This window comes from Dromaius novaehollandiae, chromosome 3 (assembly GCF_036370855.1).
Source record: "Dromaius novaehollandiae isolate bDroNov1 chromosome 3, bDroNov1.hap1, whole genome shotgun sequence".
NCBI lineage: Eukaryota > Metazoa > Chordata > Aves > Casuariiformes > Dromaiidae > Dromaius > Dromaius novaehollandiae.
Window position 1 is genome coordinate 21332430 of NC_088100.1, and position 20717 is coordinate 21353146.

At 38.8% G+C, this 20717-nt stretch overlaps 1 protein-coding gene across 1 annotated transcript in view; it reads right to left on the reverse strand.

The window, feature by feature from the left end:
* Positions 1–1318: 1318 nt before the first annotated feature.
* The window catches only part of TPO (thyroid peroxidase), a 47229-nt gene continuing 27830 nt past the window's right edge, over positions 1319–20717 (reverse strand). Inside the window, exons 7-13 of the mRNA XM_064508517.1 lie at positions 19947–20462; positions 12230–12488; positions 11556–11726; positions 9980–10217; positions 6098–6306; positions 5396–5566; positions 1319–2146 (exon numbers count right to left, since the gene is read on the reverse strand). Coding sequence (XP_064364587.1) covers positions 1989–2146; positions 5396–5566; positions 6098–6306; positions 9980–10217; positions 11556–11726; positions 12230–12488; positions 19947–20462 — 1722 coding nt within the window. The 3' untranslated portion in view covers positions 1319–1988. The remainder of the gene's footprint in view (positions 2147–5395; positions 5567–6097; positions 6307–9979; positions 10218–11555; positions 11727–12229; positions 12489–19946; positions 20463–20717) is intronic.

Consider the following 20717-nt stretch of genomic DNA (forward strand, 5'->3'; position numbering starts at 1 on the left):
TAAAACAAACTAGAACACAGTTGGCTGTTAGTTCTTCTGTCACTTGCTAATACTAATATTACTGCTGGGAGCAATCCATTGCCAATTAACTAATTAAGTACTTCTTTCTTAGTGCAAACAGTACAAAAAAGTGATATTGAGACAGTTTAACTGGACATGAGCATGTTTAGGTTTTTGTAAAACCATGCGGTTTTACAAAGAAACCATAAAAAAGCACTGCCAGAAACCCGTTCCCTTTCACCAAACCTAATGCGTATCTGGGCTACAGTTCACACAATAACACTGGAAATTGGACTTGGCATTAATTCCTCAGTATGTATGCCTCCGGTATCACTTTCTTACAAGGTTTCATCTTCAGGCATTGACCTGCACTCATGGTACTTAGCTCAGGGGTGCTCAAGAGCGAGCATTGAGATAAAGGATAGCTGCATCTGTACCCTTGCTTCTAAGAAGGGGATGATGTCTTTTAAAAGTTTCTCAATACAGATTATAGCTAATATGTAATGGCCCTCACTTTGTAGTGACTTACACAGTTGTTGACTGATTAGTGCCACAGTTTCAAATTGACCAGTCAATCTAAAAGATATTTATGGCAGAGATACTGTAAGGCAAGTCTCATTATTTCTGTAAGATAGTGCAGGGGGCAGCCAGAAAATCACTCCCCAGCTTTTGCCATTCACTTGCCAGTGGAAGTTTTCTTTCATGGCTTAAGCTTTAAGAGGTGGCAGCTAGCAAGGAAGTCAGAACTGTGTGTCACATGGCAGAGGTTGTTATGACTGACTCCAGAGATCATCGATATAGCAAATCGAGCATTAGCATAAGCATGCAAGGCTGGGTCCTTGGAGCAACACAACACTCTGGCCTCTGAGGTCTACAGAAAGGCATTAGCCTTATACCCTAGACATTCAGTGGGGCTGGGGCTGCTGTGCCTGCACCAGTTTGCTTGAATTGTCAGGAAGCCAGTGAGGCTCTGAAAAGCACATTTAGCTTGGCCTGGGGTAACAGTCCTTGGCACAGTACGCAGACCATAAGCACTTTCTGTTTCCTCCATTGAAATACAAAATTATATATCCTTATATATGGAGCTAGAGTATTTAGGCAGTGCAATGCTCAAAGAATTATTACAGGTCCTAAAGCATGGATGGAAAGCTAACTGGATGTACAGATTATCACTGCAGAATTTTGTTTGTTTGTTTGCAAGAAGATAATTTTTCCTAGGGAATTATCATCCTGTGTTTTCTTTGTGCAAGTAACAATAAGAGGCAGCTGGATTCCACATTTCATAACCAAGGTATTCACTGGAACAGGAAACAAGAAATGTGCTATCAGTGAGATTTAGAGTTTATTTATAATTGTGTGGCATACAGCACTGAATATGCAAGTCATGAACACTCTAAACTTCTTGTGCTTTTATTGGAGACTTTAGCAAAGTAGGTATTCAGCCACTTGAATCTGAATTGCAGTTTTTGACGGAGCTTTTGACAGACCTAGGCCCTATTTCCCCAGAACAGGTACTGCTCAGCATCAGTAAGCAACCACGCTCAAAGTCCCCAGCCAAACTTTAAGACCCAGTACAGCTTCCAGGATGCGCAAAAGCTGAGAAACAAGGTGCATAAGTTATGCTGACCCTAACAAGGATAACAGTTTTGAAATGTAATCATAATAAGCTGTATAGGAGGAACTTAGCCAGCATGTATGCTCAGCTTAGATACCAACTAGGAGGACTCAGTCAGATTTGAACTTCATATTCCCTGTCAGGAAATTTGTAGGGAATATAACAAATACTTAGTGGTTTATATAAGGTAGCAATTCAAAGTGAAAGCTTACTTCTGTGTCTGTATAACTTATTCAATATCTTCATTTACTTTGACAGAATGTGACATTTAATGCCTATGACTGTGTAAAGATTTTTAAAATATGTTAACAGCTCTTCCATAAATTTCATTTTTACAATTTGTACAGCATTGTAAAACAGAACGGAGAAAATTTTAATGGACGGTAGGTTCATGAGCATTACCAATGCATGTTCTTCCATCTTCTGCCAGCTTGTAAGGATCAGTACACAGACATTTATAGCTGCCTTTAGTATTAATGCATTTAGTAGAAGAGCATGGTGGGCTAATTTCATTTTCACATTCATTGATGTCTGCAAAATGAATACACACCAATCAATAATTGTTACAAATTAAAAATTACAGGGGGAGTTACTACATTCTTACATACATCTTCTGCAAGTACTTTTAAGTGATCTCTATCGTACACTTCTGCCAAAATTCCTTTTTGTTGTCGATGTTTAAAGCACACTATTTATTTATTTATTTATAGCCGAAAATGAAAAAAAAGAAAGTGTTACTTTGGTAATCTGCCAAAAGCTAAAAATGGTATTTGATTGCATTTTCTAAAATGGAAACCATAGACTTTGGGACCTTTTCTTGTACATATCTATATACTAAGACTCCCAGTACCTCTATGAAGTTTCTTTATACTGTTCTCTATATAAACAATGAAAGTAATAAAACTGACACGGTTCAATGCACTTCTAGGCATGATTTTGTGATTCAAGGATTCAGATTAGCTTTGGGAACAAACCTTAAAACAATATTCTGTGATATCACTATAAAAATGGTTGTTTCTAGAAGCCATATAAATTCTGTGAAATGACAATATCCTGACAGAATGATGAGCAGATGAGCAATTACCCATGTGAAGATGTACAGAAACATATTGTCCCTGAGGCCATTCAAGACCTTTCATTTTCAAGTTCTTACTGAACAATGAAATAGAAGTCAGTGCGGAGTGCAGGAAAGGAATTTCTTAATGAGGGAAGAAATACAGCTTTTTTCAAATTTCTGCATCTTTCTTCTTTCTGTGTAATGTCTACTTACACGACTTGATTCCATTGCCTAAACATAGGTGTCTAGTGCTATTTGAGATGCTGCATGTGTCCTCCTGCCATTACAGATAGGTCTTGTGTCATATCTGCCAATGTCTCAGACTCCTGATCTTGGAAGGCACTGCCCCTGTCTGACGGCAACCAGCTGAGCCTTCAGTTTTCCCTTTTGTGTTATATTCCTTTGCATCCCTACCACAATGTCTGAGCTGCCTCTTCAATCTGAGTAGCTCTTTTTGACCAGTATGAGAAACTGACCCTGTAAGAATGATTTACGGACTTAGCTTGGCATTGTCACTCAGACCATTTAGGGAAATCCATCACTGGAAATGAGATCATACCTAATATTTTCTCAAATTTTAATACAAAGCAGTATCTGTGTCCAAAGGTAGCCATCAATTGAAAGTCGAAAGAGTAATGGTGCATGGAGTAATGTTTAACTTCAGAACTATTAAGAAATTTTACCTTTCCTAACATAAGAGATTAATGTGTTGCTTAGAATGAGGTTTTATTACTAAGTATAATTTACTTCAGAACCACATTTTGGCCATTCTCTGTGAAGGAAAAACCTGCACAGTCTTTGTCTACACTGTAGTTCAAAAGTGCTCTTTCAGCTTGTGCAGACCCATAGTCCTGCTATCTGTCCATTAGCCAGCTAACTAATTTTACAGTCACCAAATAGTGCGTGTCAGATCCTACCAGCCTACCCCACTGCTCCAGGGGAGCAGCACTTTATTTGGGCAAAGTAAACAGCGTTATCTAAGAAGTATAAGATAACACTTAGCATAAAGGAAGGTAGCGCAGCCCAGAACTAAATGACTTCCTGAATCAATAGAAATGATTTCTGTCAAAGCCAAAGTTAGTAAGCAGGAATTAACAGCTCTCAAATTCCTACGCTTTTGCCAGCAGGCCACTCTGTCTTTTCCAGAGCAGCATGTAATTTTGAAACCATCTGCAGAAATGCTAAGCTCTATCCTCCTGATTATATAGCTTGACTTATTCCTAATTTGCTGAACGTTTAAAAGAATGGGAACACATTGCACAGACATGCATGGAACAAAGTGCTTTCTACTGTAAAACTCAAGTAGCATCTGCGTAAGTGGGTTTTGATGGTTTTCTTTTAATAAAAGCATTGCTTATTTAATATATGCAGCAGCTTGTTTTCCTATAGCAGATATACAGTCTTTTGTTTACATTACTGAGCATATTAAAAGAAACTAGGACAAGGAATGATTCATTCATATAACTTATTTGTTCAGTTTGCTGCCAGAACATTAATCTATGGAAAGATTTTATTATAATTCATTTAACAGTTTTATTTCTTTATATGGTACTTGTGTGGGTGGAATTCAGTGGATAAATAGGATTTGAACAAAGGAAAGAGCTGCAAATTTCATTTGACTTTTTCTATACCAGGTATACAATTAGAATGAATAGCTTTCTATTGTGCTGTCACAGAAATACTGATAAGCAGACTTTATTGAGGATCAGCTGCAGCACTTGCATTCAAATTAATTTTCCACCATCTATAATATATTCCTAAATATGGCCTTTTCAGGTTTCATTTTTTCTCATGTTCTTATAAAGCTGAGCAGTTTGAGTATGTGTATATACATATATATATATATGCATATCATTATACCCACACACACTTGAAATATGAACGGAGAGAGTGCATCCTTCATAGCTGTGAACGGTGAAGGTCTAGTAATGAAATATTTACCACAATCTCTTTCTCCCTATCCTCTTCCTTTCAACAGCAAAATAGGGGGAAAAAGAAGAGAAAAGTTGAAAGAATAACTAAAATAACACAAAACTGTCTCCCCCGCCAAATATACATAAGTGTTGAAACAAAATACTCCTTTACTGTTTTTTTACTTGCTCTTCTTTTCTGCCTCCAGAACTAATTCACTTCCGGGAAATCTTTTCACAGCTATTTTTGGGGGCAAGGGGAGTTGGAATTGAAGTTATAAGTAATTTGCTTAATTTCACTTAAATTCAGTATTTTTTCTTCAAGTTTGCTTATCTTATTAGGATGATACATGAACTACCGGGGCTGAGCTCATTTTGTATCTAGTGCATCTATTGAAATGATGCTAGGAAAATGGCTTTTAATGACCATCTGTTCTGCTGTGAAGTGGAATGTAGGAAGAAGGAATGTATAATTCTGATTCGCTTTTTTTTTTTCCTACTGGCTGTTAATTGGCTCATTTTTGCGTAATTATTTAATTTCTAACGAGCTCTTCCTTTCATCCTGCTTGCTGAATCAGAACAGGTAGTGATTGAGACAGAAAATGTGGAGCAAGGAAAATTTCACATCATCAGGGCATCATATCTATATACCACAGAAGGCTGGCTATCTTTTTATCTAATGAACTACATTCATTTATATGCAACACTTAAACTACATTTCAAGAGAAAATAGGAAGGAGTTCACTTTTGATGAACTGTGCTAGGCTTTAGCATGTAGAAGAATTAGAAATGAAAAATAAAATATATGGATACCTATACAGGCGGGAGCCTGAAAGTCCCATCCTTTACTTGTGCAGGTTAATTGCTCTTCTCCTTGTAACTGAAACCCATATTGACATGAATAAATCACTGTAGATTTTCCAAATTCTGAACAGTATACAAAATCACCATTTTCCACACTCTTTGGTGTTCCACATGTTTCCACTATAAATAAAAAGATCATATTATGAGTTTTTAAAAATTACCACCTTGACCCAAAAATGAATGCTGTTCTCCATTACTGCTATAAAATTAACTTCAGTGAAACTACTCACACGCTTAAAGATGATCAGGAATTTAATTTTTCATTTCTGGACAAGGATTTATATAGAATATCTCAGGTTTGACTATATGATAATCCTTGTAAAAATAGCATTAATTTCTAACAGTCTATTCTGTATAGTTCTTAGTTAATATTTTCTAAGAACTCTTGTCCCCATTACCATAATGTCTCATTATGAGGTATCTCACAATCCATTCATCTGTTATTAGAGTGAAGCTAGAAAATGCTTTCTTTTTTACAGAGCAGGAAAGTGAGAAAGGAGGAGAGAAAGACCTAGATCCCATTTCTAAGTGACAGAAATGCTAAAGATCTGTGGCAGACCAGGAACTCAAGACCGGCCATAACCAAGGTCGGTGCTTTAACTGCTGATTACTCTCCTTTCTTTCAAGAAAGATTGGTAATTACTAGATTACCTTCCTCATGGATTTCTCGCCAAGCTTCTAAATTCATCCCAGGTATATTGTCACAGTGGTTAAAATCCTCTGGAAACTTTCCAAGTTGAAAGGCATCTACTGGCACTTCAGAAATCCCTGTGTTTTCACAAATCACGCGGGATAAAGAATGTTTTCTGAGTTCATGCTTTTGAGCTTCTGTGAAAACATTGTCATTTTCCCACCAAAATCTGGAAAGATTGATAGAAACATTTAGAAAAGACTGAATTCAAAGAGCTGATTATTCTTAGGTTCACAGTACCCTGTTCTTAAGACCAAAACTAAGAATTTCACCAAAATGCAGTGGATACAATAATAATAACTATCACTCCGTGTTCTGCAGATTTACACACCCAACGCAGAAGTCACAAAAGGGCTAGTGTGAGTCTGAGATGCTGCTCATCTCAGATGGTGTGTTAAGGTCAGTTAGTTAAAACCATTCGCTAGTCACACATACAGAATTGCTTTTCATTTATTATACTTAGCCACAAAAAAATTACGAACCTGAGAGAAAATTTGTAAGTAAATTGTTTGTATTGGAAGCATAATTTTTGCAGACCAGAATTCAGTGTGCATTTGTATCCACAACTGGTTTAAGCATAAGTTACTGGAGATACAGTGATGATAGATTTCCCCACACTGTAGCTTTTGAATTCCGTTTGCCATTACAGATTGTCACTATAAAAATGCATATTGCTGAACACTTCTTTGTTTAATATGGAGTCCCCTCACAGAAGAATTGCCTTTGTGCTATGAAGGTCTATTTATTATATATTATATTATATATATAAATGCACATATACACACATACGAATATAAAAGGGCTTAGTGAGAAAGGGAAAGGAAACACTTGAAAGAAAAAAAGATAAACAGGCTATTGTAATTTTTATAACAATGAGGAGTCTGTTCTATTAAAGATCATATAAATTGAGTGTATTTGGGTCAATCCTATAGTCATGTCATGAATGGCAAAAGAATATTTCTAGAGAGTTTGACAGCACATCTGCATTAGTAAATTAAACAGTGGTAAGTACTGCTAAATTTTTAAAATAGTCCCTGCAGTAGTCAGGCCAATTAGCATTTTCCTGAATGCTAGACAGGACTTGAGGGGTATTCCCATTAGACAGCATGGACGTGACCACACTGTACCAGTTGATCTCAGGTTTAATACAGGACTAGGGCAGGTATGATTTCCAAAATACTAGGGGGAACAAGGCAGGGGGGTTCTGGAAAGGTCTGTGGATTTTACGTTGATGTCCCTATGACAGTAAGGGAACAGCAGCAGTGAGCGTGTGTCCTGGGCAAAGCCTGCATGTGAGCTGTCCGTCATGTTATTGCATGCCCCTTGAAACGGTGCCTTGCAGACCAGAAGTGTGATAATCTTGTTCGTGTTCTGGGGAACATAGCGGCTGCTGATGAGGTCTGGTGGTCTTGCCAGGGTAAATTGGACCCCTCTGCTGACAGAAGCGTACTTATGAGCTGCTCAGTCATAAAACTTGCCTCATGTCTAGCAAGCTAAGTGCATGCTGAATTTTGAAGAACTGGCTTTAGGTTTAGGCAAATAATTACTTATGGCAGGACACTTCTGGGAGAAACAGGTCCCACTTTGCCTACATTGGGGAGGAGAGACTCTGCTGGGACAGGGTGGATGCCCCATGCCTCAGGAGCACTGGGACAGGAAGCCCACATAAGAGATGGGCTGCAGAGAGAAAGAAAAGATGCCTTCCTCGTACCCTTTACATACCCACAGTGTCCCCAAACATCTCAGAGCATCCTGACACTACACTGCCGGTTCCCAGGTTCTTCCCTTACCCAAACCTTGCAGGTGCTCTCCACTCAGCTCTCCTACACCCTTCATTTCATCTTATGTCTAGTCTAAAAACTATTCTACTTTGATCACGAAATTCAGTTTTACCTTCAAGGCTGAGAAGACTTAAGCAGATCATTATTTTTTTATCCTACACAGAAGCTAGGTGATTGCTCTAACAAGGGCTGCTCCAACAGACCTGTATGAGGTTACCAAAATTTTACTGATGAATTTTACAGGGTTAGGGGGAAAAAAAGAAAGAAAAAATAGAGACACAACCCCTTGCGCAATCTCTATGCAGAGAATGACAAGATCAGCTTCAGAATTTTTGCCCACATATTGCAGATCCTGAGACTGAGACACTCAGAAAAGGAAAAGAGACAGAAAAAGAAAATAAAGGCTGATGGAACAGAAACAACTTGCTTCAGGTGATTTGGCTGAGGTTAAGGAGGGGCCTGGGCTTGGTACATTGGAAAAAGAAATCCCTTCACTTTTGGTCAGATTACTGACAAAAGATTTTACGACTATCAGGATGTAGTTCAGTCAGTCAAAAATTCTGCTTGCTTATGATTTACGAACTTAAACCAATACCTTAGAAGAGACATTTTGAAATACTTACTTACTGGTGTGCCAGTTAGTATGTCAGGTTATTAGTGCAGATATTGCTAAGTATTTAACAAGCTACTGCATTAAAAATGTTAGATTTTTCCAGTCTTATTCTTACTGTGTGGCAACTATAACATATTGTTACATACTGATATAACCTTTCTTAAATAACTCCTTTCAATAGCCTTTACCAGAGAAGAATACCATTTCAAACTTAGCTGACACAAACTTTATGGTGCAGATTTGGGGATTCTTTTATTATTAGAACTATTTTCACTGAATTTGAAGTTAACATGTTAAAGTAAACTCAAGTTTAGTGCTAGTAGTACTGTATAGTAGAAGCAAGGCTGGAGGGGACCTTGGTAGATCACCCTGGCCCAACTAGGCTCAGGTATGCCTACATGATTCAGAAAACTTTTGACAGTGTCTGAAACATGGTTGAGAGGAATGTTTGTTGTCTATATGGTTTGTGCTATTAAGGTGCCATCTTTGTGATTAACCTCACTTTTTTCAGTTAGCTAATTAATTAAGATCTTTTAAAGTTCAGATTTAAACTCTGCCTTGGATGACTATTTACATAATGGCTTCCTTCCACAGCAGTGACAAGGAAAGGAACTTTAATGTAGGCGAGGATAAAAATCAGATGGACTTAAAACACCACTCCTAGGCTAGTGTGAGTAGGTTATAATTAGTCTTCTCATGAGACTCAAAATTACAGCCACAAATGTATGTCAGAAATAAAAAAAAGTTATTTTTTATAATTACTTCCAGGAGTAGAAGCAAGGTATAAATTGAATAGTGCATTGGTTTTAGGCCTGAAGCTGCATTTTTCCTGTCTTCCCAGTGTGGAGTGTGGCACTGTCACAAGCTGCTGATGGCAGTTGTGCGGGTCTGGGCGCAGGAGATCCTGCCCTGTGCTTGATGAGACCCTCCTGGGAGCTCCCTGAAGCCTTGGTTCCCCCAAGCCCAAGTAGCCATACCTTCTAGGAAGCCAGAGTTACAACTCTCTACCTATCCCATCTGACTTTACTGTATTTTCTGTGGTGTTCAGGTCCTTCTGGGTAAGGACCCAGAGCCTAGCGTAGTCCTCATGGATTGGGTTGCTAAAATCTGCCCAGTGCTGCCTCCATCCACGTAGAAGTTTATTGCTCCCTGGTGCAATTAGCTGCTTACAATGCCATCAGGGGTGCATGGCTGAGCATCTCAGTAGCCTAGAAATAATCTCCATGTCATCTGGAATCGGGACCATATAGAAACAAAAGAAGAATATGCAGAAGATCAGTCAGCAAAGCTGGAGGAGCTAAAATAAAAAAGGGGAAGTAGGAGAGAATAGTTTGCTTAAAGCATCTTCCCTTTTGCCTCATGTTGTCTGATGTTCTAGAAAGTATTCTCACTTATCAGTAAAATTCCATTGCTTTATACAAACCATTCAACAACATGAATAAACTTACCGGTCACCATCCCTTAGTGCTTTCATTTGCTTTCCAATGATACATGCAAACAGTGGACCAGTTCTAGCACCTGGAAGAAAGTCTTCTACCAGGCCACCAAGCCAAACATCGATATTGTTAGGATTATGGTATAATTCCATGATTTTTTCAGTGACTTGCTGGTTATTTATTACTGTATTCAGGTCAGTTTCGGTTTCCAGTTTTGGTAAGCCACAGAATTCTCGCCAGTCATTATAACCTGCAAATATTATGTTAAAAGGAAGATTAGACTCAGCTATTAAACATGATATTCAAAATTAATAAATTCACATGAACTCAATTCTGACAGCCTTAATCACAGTCATGAACAGTTATCTCTAAAAATAGGCCTATTAATATTGGTAAAATTGATTGAAGAAATGATGGCAGGATCTGAAACTTCAGGATATCCAAATGCTGCATCATTTTCATGAAGACAACCAAAGGTGTAAAACAACTTTCCTGTATTTTAGCAGTAAAACTATTGTGATAGAACTCTTTGAGATAATACAAACAGGGGCATGCACTGCCTCTTAATTTGAGGTTTCCAGAGCAGGAAAGTGAGAGAAGAAGCACAGGCAAGAAGGAAAGTGAAGGAAGTGAGTAACTTAAAGCACTTTGCAGAGAAAGCTGTCCCAGGGCACACATCCAGATCCCCAGAGAATGGACTTCTTTTATGTTTGGCTATCACTTCCTCCCCTTCCTGCCAAAAAAACCCTTCTGTTTCTGGTCCTAAAGCCGAAACCTCTATTTCTAACCTTGCCCAGCTCAAGAGCTTTAAACTCCAGGCTAGAGTCAGACTTCTTTTCCACTGCCTGGCACCAATGACTTTTATCTTCCCAGCTGCAGAGCGGCACAGATTTAACAGGAAAAATGGAAAGGGTTAGCAACAAGAGATGCAACACCCTCTGACGATCAACCCTACCTCTGTGGGCAGGGCATCGGGCTCGCAGCATGGAAGGGCAGCCAGGTTTGGGCCTTATTCTGTGCAGGCAAGCGGGGGGAGCCTGATCAGGCAGGGGCTGGGATGTGGGGGGCAAAGGCAAAGCAAGAGGCCCTGCCTGCCATGCTGGGCGTTGCTGGCTCTGCTCTCAGGAGCTGTGACACTCTTATCAAAGGTTTTTACATAGGATTGGGAACATAAGATTGGGAGACATTTCACTATCTTCCACCATCAACACAGCTAATGAGATGGTGTCTAGGTGGACCTCTCCCACTGATGGTGAGCAGCTGCTTTGGGCAGAAACCCCCGCTCTTCTGGACCTGTCTCCAGGAAGAACAGCCTTACGGTAGCTACATTGGGCAGACACAGATCCATTCAGTCATATCTTCCTTCCAGATTTGAGATTTAAGAGATTATTTTAATTTCAAATGTTAGGGAATATTTTCTTGCCATCAAAGTTAGAAATAATAGCCTCTTACTTTTTAAAAGGGACTTAATATACTTTTCTGGTTATATTACCAAAGTTCTTATTTAAGAGCTTACAATTAGGCCCCGAATATGAGCAGTGATAGCTCAGCAATTAGCTGGGAGAAAATTAAAAAAAAAGTAATAGACCTGGGAGTCCATGATCACGGCCGCGCTGTAAATTTAATGATGCTAAATCAAGTGAGCCGTTATCGGACAACACAAACAGTTTTTCTGTTAACTCTTCATTTAGCAGTTGATCTTGTACTTGTCGTTTTGCTGAATGTGCTAGAAGACCCCTTAGTAAAGGATCCAAACCTCCTTTAAACACAAAAATAATATAATCTTACAGCATATATGAAAATAAATCATTCTAACTTTCTTAACAAATGTGAATGCATGTATGCTTTCTATGTTTTTAAATGTTGGCCCTACAGGCTTTTACATTCAAACACATGCAAAAATCTGCTCCAGGTTGAAACAGATGTAAAAATACTATGAAAAGGCTCCATCTGCTTCTTAAGATGTCAGAAAATTTACAAACTGACAATATATTTATCCATAAAAGAGATATAGTATCAATCTTCTACCTACCACACTGGTTTAATCTGATGAGTGAGCTGCTCCTTGCAAATAACATCTGTCTGATTCAGAGAACTAGTTAACAAAAATGAATTGTCCCAGCTCATGTTAATCATCTGGAACCTGTTCGACAACCTAAATCAGTGATGCAATTAAACAAATTTTCCTAGTTTAAGATCAATAGCTTTGAAAAATGCTTTAATATTTTGGAAAAAGAAAAAAAAGTCTAAATAAAACCATACCTTCTTTGATGAGCCTCCAAGGACTAAAGAAAACTTCATGTAAATGAAGATTTGGGAGTTCTGGATCATCTAAATACTGTGCATTCAACCTCTTTACTATTGGTTGAATTGTTGCATGACCAAAACGAAAAGCAGCTGTTGAAAATATGTTAGAAACTGTAGGATTTATTGTGGGATCATAACCTCTATAAAGGCCAATATACTGATTAAAAGCATCTGGACCAATGATTTTGGGAATGTAATCTCTTACAGTAATAATCTGAAAGAAAAGAAAAAGAAACATTTATCATTCAATATTTTTGTGGGCGAATAATAATGCTTCCCACGTGCGAAATGAGTTTTTCTTCCCTCATCTGTCTCCAAGCATACGGCATGACTAAAAGCCGTGCTAGATGGTCAATAATATTGTTCTTCCATTTGCAGTAAGGAGGCAAATGACTTCAGAGAATCAGTGGCAGGGCTCTGCACATATCATAATCAGGCTCCCGTAAGCCTCTACTCTAAACCCTAGATCGAAGCCTCATGGGCAGAGATTACCAGTATCGCCACCTCCGTTCCAAGGGCGTAATCCAGCTCACAGGAGCTCACAGAAGCTGCTCTGAGATTTAAAACCAGGATTGCAGTGGCGTAAACTATAATGCCCTTAAAAATGGCAATGAAAGCATGAGTTACTATAAAATCTTTCATGAACAGCTGTTGATATCAACAGATTCTGTTTTCAGCCACCTATTTGTAACACAAATCCTCTTTACTGAATATTAAAAGTGACCAGGCTTTAAAATACTGGTGCACACAATCCCTTGATAGACATTTTATGAAGAGCTCAAGCCAATTAATAGGCTCCTAAAAAACATACTTCAAAAATGAAAATCCTGACAAAAAACTTCTATCAAATGCTTTTATAATATAATAGTATTACAGAAGCACATGAAAAAAGCATGTAAGTAATACTGAACAAAAAAGAGTAAAATGATACAACATATGGAATAAAATGAAAGTGCATTATAGGTTAAAGAATACATTGAACTTAAGTATAATGGTAACGATATGAAGCATAGTGAATGCAATAAAATACACTATAGATTCAATATAATATGCAATAAAATACATAGACCAGTGTACTTTGAGCTTGATATTGAAAGCCTAACTGTCATAAAATTACCTTATCAGAAACTTGTTTCATTATTTTAGGCACAATGCAGAGACAAGCAAGCCCCTGCAGAATTCATTCACTTTTCTCAGAGGACAGAGCTAACAACCTCTTTATGTTTTCCGCTATTCTAGGTTAGGTCATGCAGTGAACAAAATACATGAAAGACATAGGTTAGAATTCCTTTTACAGCTCCTTTAATACAGAATACAAAGAAAATCTAATCCTTGCTGGAAATTAATACTGACACTGTCATTTGAAAAGCTAACCTTTTATTACATTCATAAAGGTTTTGGAAAGACAACAGTTCTTTCCAATTTTAGATTTAGAGTTAGTTTTTATGGACAAGATATAGCACACTCTTGGATTACTACCAAGGGCTGAAATATTGACTTTACAAGCCCAATTCCTCACAACTTGGGGTGGTTGTTACTTGGAAGCATCAATGAGGCAGCTGTACACACAAATCCAGAAAAAAAGAAAAGGGAGAAAAGGAAAGAAGCACTTTGTTCACATTACCATAGCAAGATGGATACAGAGGAATAGCAAAGGCTTTAAATAGGACTAGGTCAGCTCTGGACATGAACATCCTCATACGACTATTGCTTTTTTTTGCTGATTGTAAATGAAATCCCAAGCTAAGTAGCTCATAAAGGCCAGTTCCCCTGAAGGAAAGGGCATTTCAGATTTTCTATTTACTCCAGAGGCAAGATCTTCATTTCTCATCCCTTGGGGGGAGGGAGGAAGAGGGGGCATCGTTTAAAGAAATTTAAAAGGACAATGGGCCAAAGGGAGTCTTATGCCTGCCTTGTGCTAGAAGACGCTTATGTTTGATTAAAGGAAAAATTTTGTAGAAACTTCTGATGACTAAATGAAGTTGTATCAAGCAAAGGTGATTTTTAGAAAATACTGACTGAGGTAATAAAAGAGAAGATGATACTGCCAAAAAGAATCTGGAGCCCGGTGCAGAACCACATCAAAAGCACCTCACAACATGACACCTAATTTTTGTGTAGCAGTTGTAAGACCTCTGAATTTACTTTGCCTGAATTTGCCTGTACAAAGTCAAGGAAAGGCTCACTGCAAGAAGTTCTCATAACAGATACTCTTACATAAGTTTTAAAGAAGGTGTAAACAGCTGACAAACATCAAAATTATTTCTGTTAAATTTTTTTTGCATGCACTCCCTGCTCTTAGGGAATGATTTGAAAGTTTTATTTCCTTTCATATTTGGCATAAAGAAGCATAATATTTTGTTTCAGTACGGTGCTCCTTGAACACTGAGTTTCATCTGTGGAAGCAAAACAACGTTTCTGTCTAAAAGTACTTCACAAAAATCAGAGGCAGAAAGTGGTAGTATTATATAGAAAAGAAATCTCAAGCTATTGCAGTGAACTACACTACCATTTTTCACTTCCTTTGAGTCTAATTTTGAGAAAGAAGTTAACTTTTGGATGTTTGCAACAGGATGAGGAATTTCTGGAAAGTAGAACATAGTGGGTCAGAGCCTGAAAGGTATTCTCACGTCTCTGTGATACTAATGAGATTACTAGATAGCCAAGCTCCTCTTAGGAGATACTCGGCACCTCATGGCATCAACTCCAAGCACCATAAGATCCTCATGAAGAAATTCATTTTAATCCATATTATCAATAAATCTACTGTCTGAAGAGAATCACTGATTCAAAGGTACAACTTGGTAAAAAATGATGAAAATTGGACACTGTCCTTTAAATGCATGTCATATAGTCAGTATTTGAATTACTTTAATAGTACGTATTACTAGATAATAAAAGAGGAATTAAGAATATTTAAATATGCTAATTCAGTCAGTCATATCAGAGAAAACAAAATTCTGATTTCCTGTCAAATCAGGCAATCACTGGGTAAGTACCCAGGCAAAGTCTGAGTGATACTAAAACTGTCAGAAAAGGCTTCCTACACATTTTATACCATAGCCTGAATCATAAGTGCACTGTGTATAGAAAGGTAACTGAGCCTTGACCTGAAAAAATACTAATAGGCAAGGTTAAACAGGCCATTCGTGCGAGAGGCAGTATCCTTCCCATTCCCCAGGCAGAAATACAGCAGGGCTCGCTCTGCGGGCACCTTGGCTGGGTTTGCCTCCAGAGCAGGATGCACCCCACAAAGTCAGCCATGCGTTAGTAAATCTGAAATAGGTTACATAATTTCAGATTACTTCTGTGAATTTTTCTGTTCTTGCTAAAACTTATTCCAAATTCAGTTATATGTACGCAGTGCTAAAGATACAGAAATACATCAGGCTCAGCAGACCACTTCCTCTCCAGCATTTTCCACAGTAGCTATGAATGGGGCAGAACGGGATAGAAACGAAGATAAAAATAAGAGTGGAAAAGAGAATTTAAAAATACATGAACTATCATGAGAGTAAGCAATTCCAAAAGTGCAACTCATCTTGGCCATTGGCCAGTGATAACTTAACTGCAAAGGAGTAGTATGTTATTGAATTATGGATGAGCCAATTAAATGAATCACCTGCATTTGACAAAGAATGCAGAAATAATAGAAACCACCAAACATAGCAATGACGTTTAATACATTAGTGTTATGTACAGTTGATTTGAAGTTCTCAGTGTACTCTATAAATATGAAAGGATTACAGATGACATTGAAGTTCTAAATAGTTTCATAAAGAGTGATTGCATGATAGCTCAAATTTCAACAAATAATGAACACATTATTATACTTTGGTTTATAGCCCAGTCAATAACTCTTAACCTTCATAATTTCATAGAGTTTAAGCTCTGAGAAGGGTTATTTAGTCCTCCAATTTCACAGACAAGTTTTATCCAAATTAGCAATGTTAAGCCAAATAATTTTAATTAGGTTAAAGGATGTTGGCTTTGCAAGAGACTCAGCTGCAACCAACACCTAAAACACTGCTCTTAGGGAGGGAGAGATAGAAGATGCTCAGAGAGCACAAGCAGGTGTAGAAGTCAGTGAAAAAACTATATACCCCCTGAAAACAAAGTGCAGTTGTCAGCTATAGGTGGGATCAACTGACAGTAATGGTGTTATTTCAGTGATGATTCTCTGAGCAGATATCATGATAAACTGAAGAGCATTTGATTCAGATTGATCTGCAGAACTGCTTCACTCTCTGACTAGTGCCACCTCATCTGGCTTTCACAGTCTGAATGGCAAATCAGAGCAAACTGTTTTATTTCAGAGAGCTTAAAAGGCTTAGAAAAGCTCCCCATTCTGTTTTCTCAGGTCGAAACAGGCATACCTAAAGCGAGGACTCAGTTTCAGTTCAGTTAGTAAATAACAATGGAAAAATTTCTTCTTGCATAGAACACTGGGTGAATTGGGACACTTTTACTACAGCACAGTGCAGTGCTAATGCTTCTATAGTTAAGTATGTGTGGTTCACATAAAATACAAAGAGAAAATTAAGCACTGTTGCGGCATAGATAAACTACTACCTATCAGTGAAATGTGCCCACAATTGTACAATTGCTGTAATGCCTACAACATCCAAAAATGCAGTTTTGTCCAGGATATCAACAGACACTTGTTATGTGTTTGGTAACCTTGTCAAGTTTTTATTATTAGATGCTTGTCACCAGAGCTATTTGTACTACCAAAAAAGCATCTAGGAGGAAAAGTACCATCTAGAGAGATATTTTTTCAATTTCCTTATTCTAGAAAGAAGGAAAGGCTTTTTGTTCAGTTCTCTATAATTACACACCCACGGGCAAAAATTACACTTGAAAGCATTCATTCCAAAAAAAGAGAATTTTAGAAACGTATAGCAAATGAAACAAAATTTTTGAGTGGAAATCTAAAGTAACTTCAACTAGAGCTGTCATTAGTGTACTGGTTATCATACCACACTAATAGAGATACTCCAATTACATCTCTTGAATGAATGTTTCTGAACCAGCTAGATATAATTCAAACACATTTCTAATGAGCCACAGGCAAATCTCATTAGTGTGTGATACTGGTAGGCATAATGACTAGCCCAGATTCATGCAGAGTATTGCTTTGCACAAAATATTTTCTTTCAGGCCACGATGTCGCTGGACAGAAATCAGAAATATCTGAAGGCACAGAGGCCTACTTTTGGATTTGTTCTTTTCTTCTAACAAGTGCTAACAGCCATTCTGACCCATCAATGCAATTATTTTAGAGGGAAGAGACCATTTACAGCAGAGGAGCTGACATGGTTAAAGTAAAGAAAAGACCAAAAAAATTAAAGCCAAACTTTTTAAAAGGACTGACTAAATAGAATTAAATGAAGTGTGTTACTTTTCTGAAATCATTTGGCTCTAAGTGCAAGTAACAACATATAAGAGAATGCAGGTGGTTTCCTAAAAGATATGTTCTGCATATTCTGCTGACTAAAACTGTATCAGAAGAAGGGAAAAGATTTTTATCATAACAGTGAAATCTTCTTCCCCCCGCCCCAATTTTTCTTCCAAAAGAGACTCCATTTGGTACCAAAAAAAAAAATCTATCTCTAAGAATCAGAAAGCATGTGAAAGTCCTCTAGTCCCCAGTGTATCCTGATTCTGGTATTGCTCTCCTAGTATTATGGATTATAACACGTAGCCTCACTATGGTTATGTGAGTGAAGGCAATCGCAGCAAGCACAAAGCTGCTGGGGAGGATCAGAGGAGTAAGGTGAGGTGCAGGATCCCTGGCAACCTACCCGGCGAAAAAGGGCTGCTGCCAGCTGCCCCTGAGGCCACCGCAGAGAGCACAGACCGACCATGGGCCCTGGTGTGAAACCCTCCAGGATGGGCCAACGAAAGAAACTCTGCCCCGAATGCCATGCAGACTGCAGGGGTGGTTGCTGGCGGGGGTGTAGGGCTCATGATGGGATGCAGGGAGAAGAGCATCTGGGGGCTGTGCAGAACCTTGTATGGGATGTCTTAAGGGGGTTTTGGAAATGTGTAAAACATGATAGGTAATTAGGGAAAGGACTAAAAGACTGGGATGGACTGGGAAGGAACAAGCATTGGGAAACAGAGGGGAAAGGGTGGATTTCAAGCCAGGTTAGGTGACAAGCAGGATAAGAAAGCTGAGGCCCAGCAAAGAAAGCGGGACCCAGAGCCGCAACAAAGAGAGCGGGACCTTGAGCCACAGGGGCTGGCAGGTGCCGGCAGCGGGAGGGGATGGGGATCCACTCCTGGAGAGCCCCATGGGGTGGGTAAGCATATCCCACCAGCAAGCTTGGATCCTGATCTGAGAGGAAAACAGGGTCAGGCCGCCTGTGCGGTTCATGGCTGAGTGCTGTGTGTGTTTGTGTGGGTGACGGTGAAGGCACGGCTCTGACAGCGTGCTGCTCCACGTGGCTGGCTCTGCGGTGCATGCGTACATGCCAAGTGGGAGTAAGTGCTCAGACTCATACTGGCTGAACCTGGGGACAGGGAGCCGCAGCATCCTCCTGTCAATCAGGGTGGCACCGGAGGAGTCCCCGGGACCCTGCCGCTCTCAGAGCTGGCTGCCTCCAGCACTGTGAGCAAGCAGAACACAGTGCTGGCAAAATGCTAAACAAATATTTGGGGGGATCAAATTCAGAATGCAGAGCGAGTCGGTTGCATAATCCGTGCTTACTGGACCTTTATAGCTTCGTAAATGTTTAAATCAAGATTTTTAACTTTCTCAGAATTCATCATCATACTTTAATTAAAAATTTCAGTGTGCTGCATTAATTCTAAGAGATGTTTGATTTAAAATATCACAGAGAACTAAAATTCTAAGAAGAATGACTATACTCTTTTTTACTACAAATTACACAAGAGGAATGTCATCGAATGTTTTCATTTTGGATCAGTTATGGTAGGGATAATCTGGATCACATGGAGGTCTGTAGGAACAGAAGCTGTCCACACTGAATATATGAACTTTAACTGTGAAGAAAAAGAAGTTAGAGTTTGCATAACTATTTGGGGAAAAATAGGAAAATGCTGAGTAGAAATAGATTTTCCTGTTCACTGGTTTAATATAAACATTCGCATGGACTTTCTTTTCTCCTTTATTTTTTTCATATTGATTTCTCCCTCTCCTGCATCAGGAGTAGCCCCTGAAGTCTATGCATTAATGTGGAATTGAGAATTCCACAGACATTTTTACACAGGAAGTTATTTGTTTCTATAATACCTATGAGAAAGTAAACATCTTGAGCACTATGTAAATGCAGAGATGTTACTTTTCAGTTGTTTCCTTTATCAAAAATGCTACAAAGAACTGCATCTGAAAAGGTCTCTTTAGACTTCAGTAGCCTGGATAGACATGGGCAAAGTCTGAAGGAAGATGAAGCAGAATAGAAATTGCCATAAAGATCAGAGCACTGAGATCTGGGATCTGAACAAACCATGGACGGGGAAGCCGCATTCACGAAACTGGAGAACAGAATGGGCTCTTAACATGCCAAATTCATAGGTCAGAAATAGATGGCAAAGAAAAGGTAACACGATCTCCAAAACTACTCGCAGAAATGTATTTGATGTTTTGTAATTGCTTCTGTTCTAAGATATTCACTGCAAAATATCGATAAGCAAATAAGCAGCCAACCTGATGTAGAGCACCGACAATTTTCCGTGCTTCTTGGTACACGGTCTCAGGGCTCCAGTGTCTGTTCATGCTTTTCAGGGCTCGAGCCAGGCGGTTGTGCTCTCTCAGCCACAGCGTGTGCATCGCTGTCAGGGAGGTGACCTCGCTCGATCGGCTGTCCCCAGCCAGAAAGCATTCGATCCTCTCACCTTCACTTGCACTGGAGTCTTGTGCACAGGGGGATGGGATCAGGTCTACAAAAGGCAGGTATTCCTGACTGTTATCAGAATATTTCAGGTTTACTCTGAGAAGGCCTTCGCTACTTGTTAAATTCCTTAGCTTGTTTTCAGCTGCAGGCGTACTGCCATAGACAGTAGAAGCATCAAGAAAAGAAGTTAAGCCATTAATCTGTTGTCTTGGATTTAACACTGATAGATTTCCAAAGAGAACACCATGGTCACCAGTGCCACATGCAGGAGATGAACGGTAAAAGGGCAAGCAATCCATCCCCTTGGATAATGTATCATTCGTGGTTACCTGTGGAATGAAAACAGGTATCTTCTGAGATGAAGGTAACAGCTGTGGATGTTGAGTTAAGATTTGTTTAAATATTTCCATCCTCTGCTTCAGTTTTGAGTTGCTCAGATCTCATCTATGGTAGTGACATTTTCTAAACTTCAGGAGTTTTTTTCTTTCTCCCTCAGATTTAAGTATGGTTTAACCATATTTAAGCAAAGACAGAAATAAAAAAAAAGCAAAAAAAACCCCTTACTCTGTCATAAAAGCAAGTTA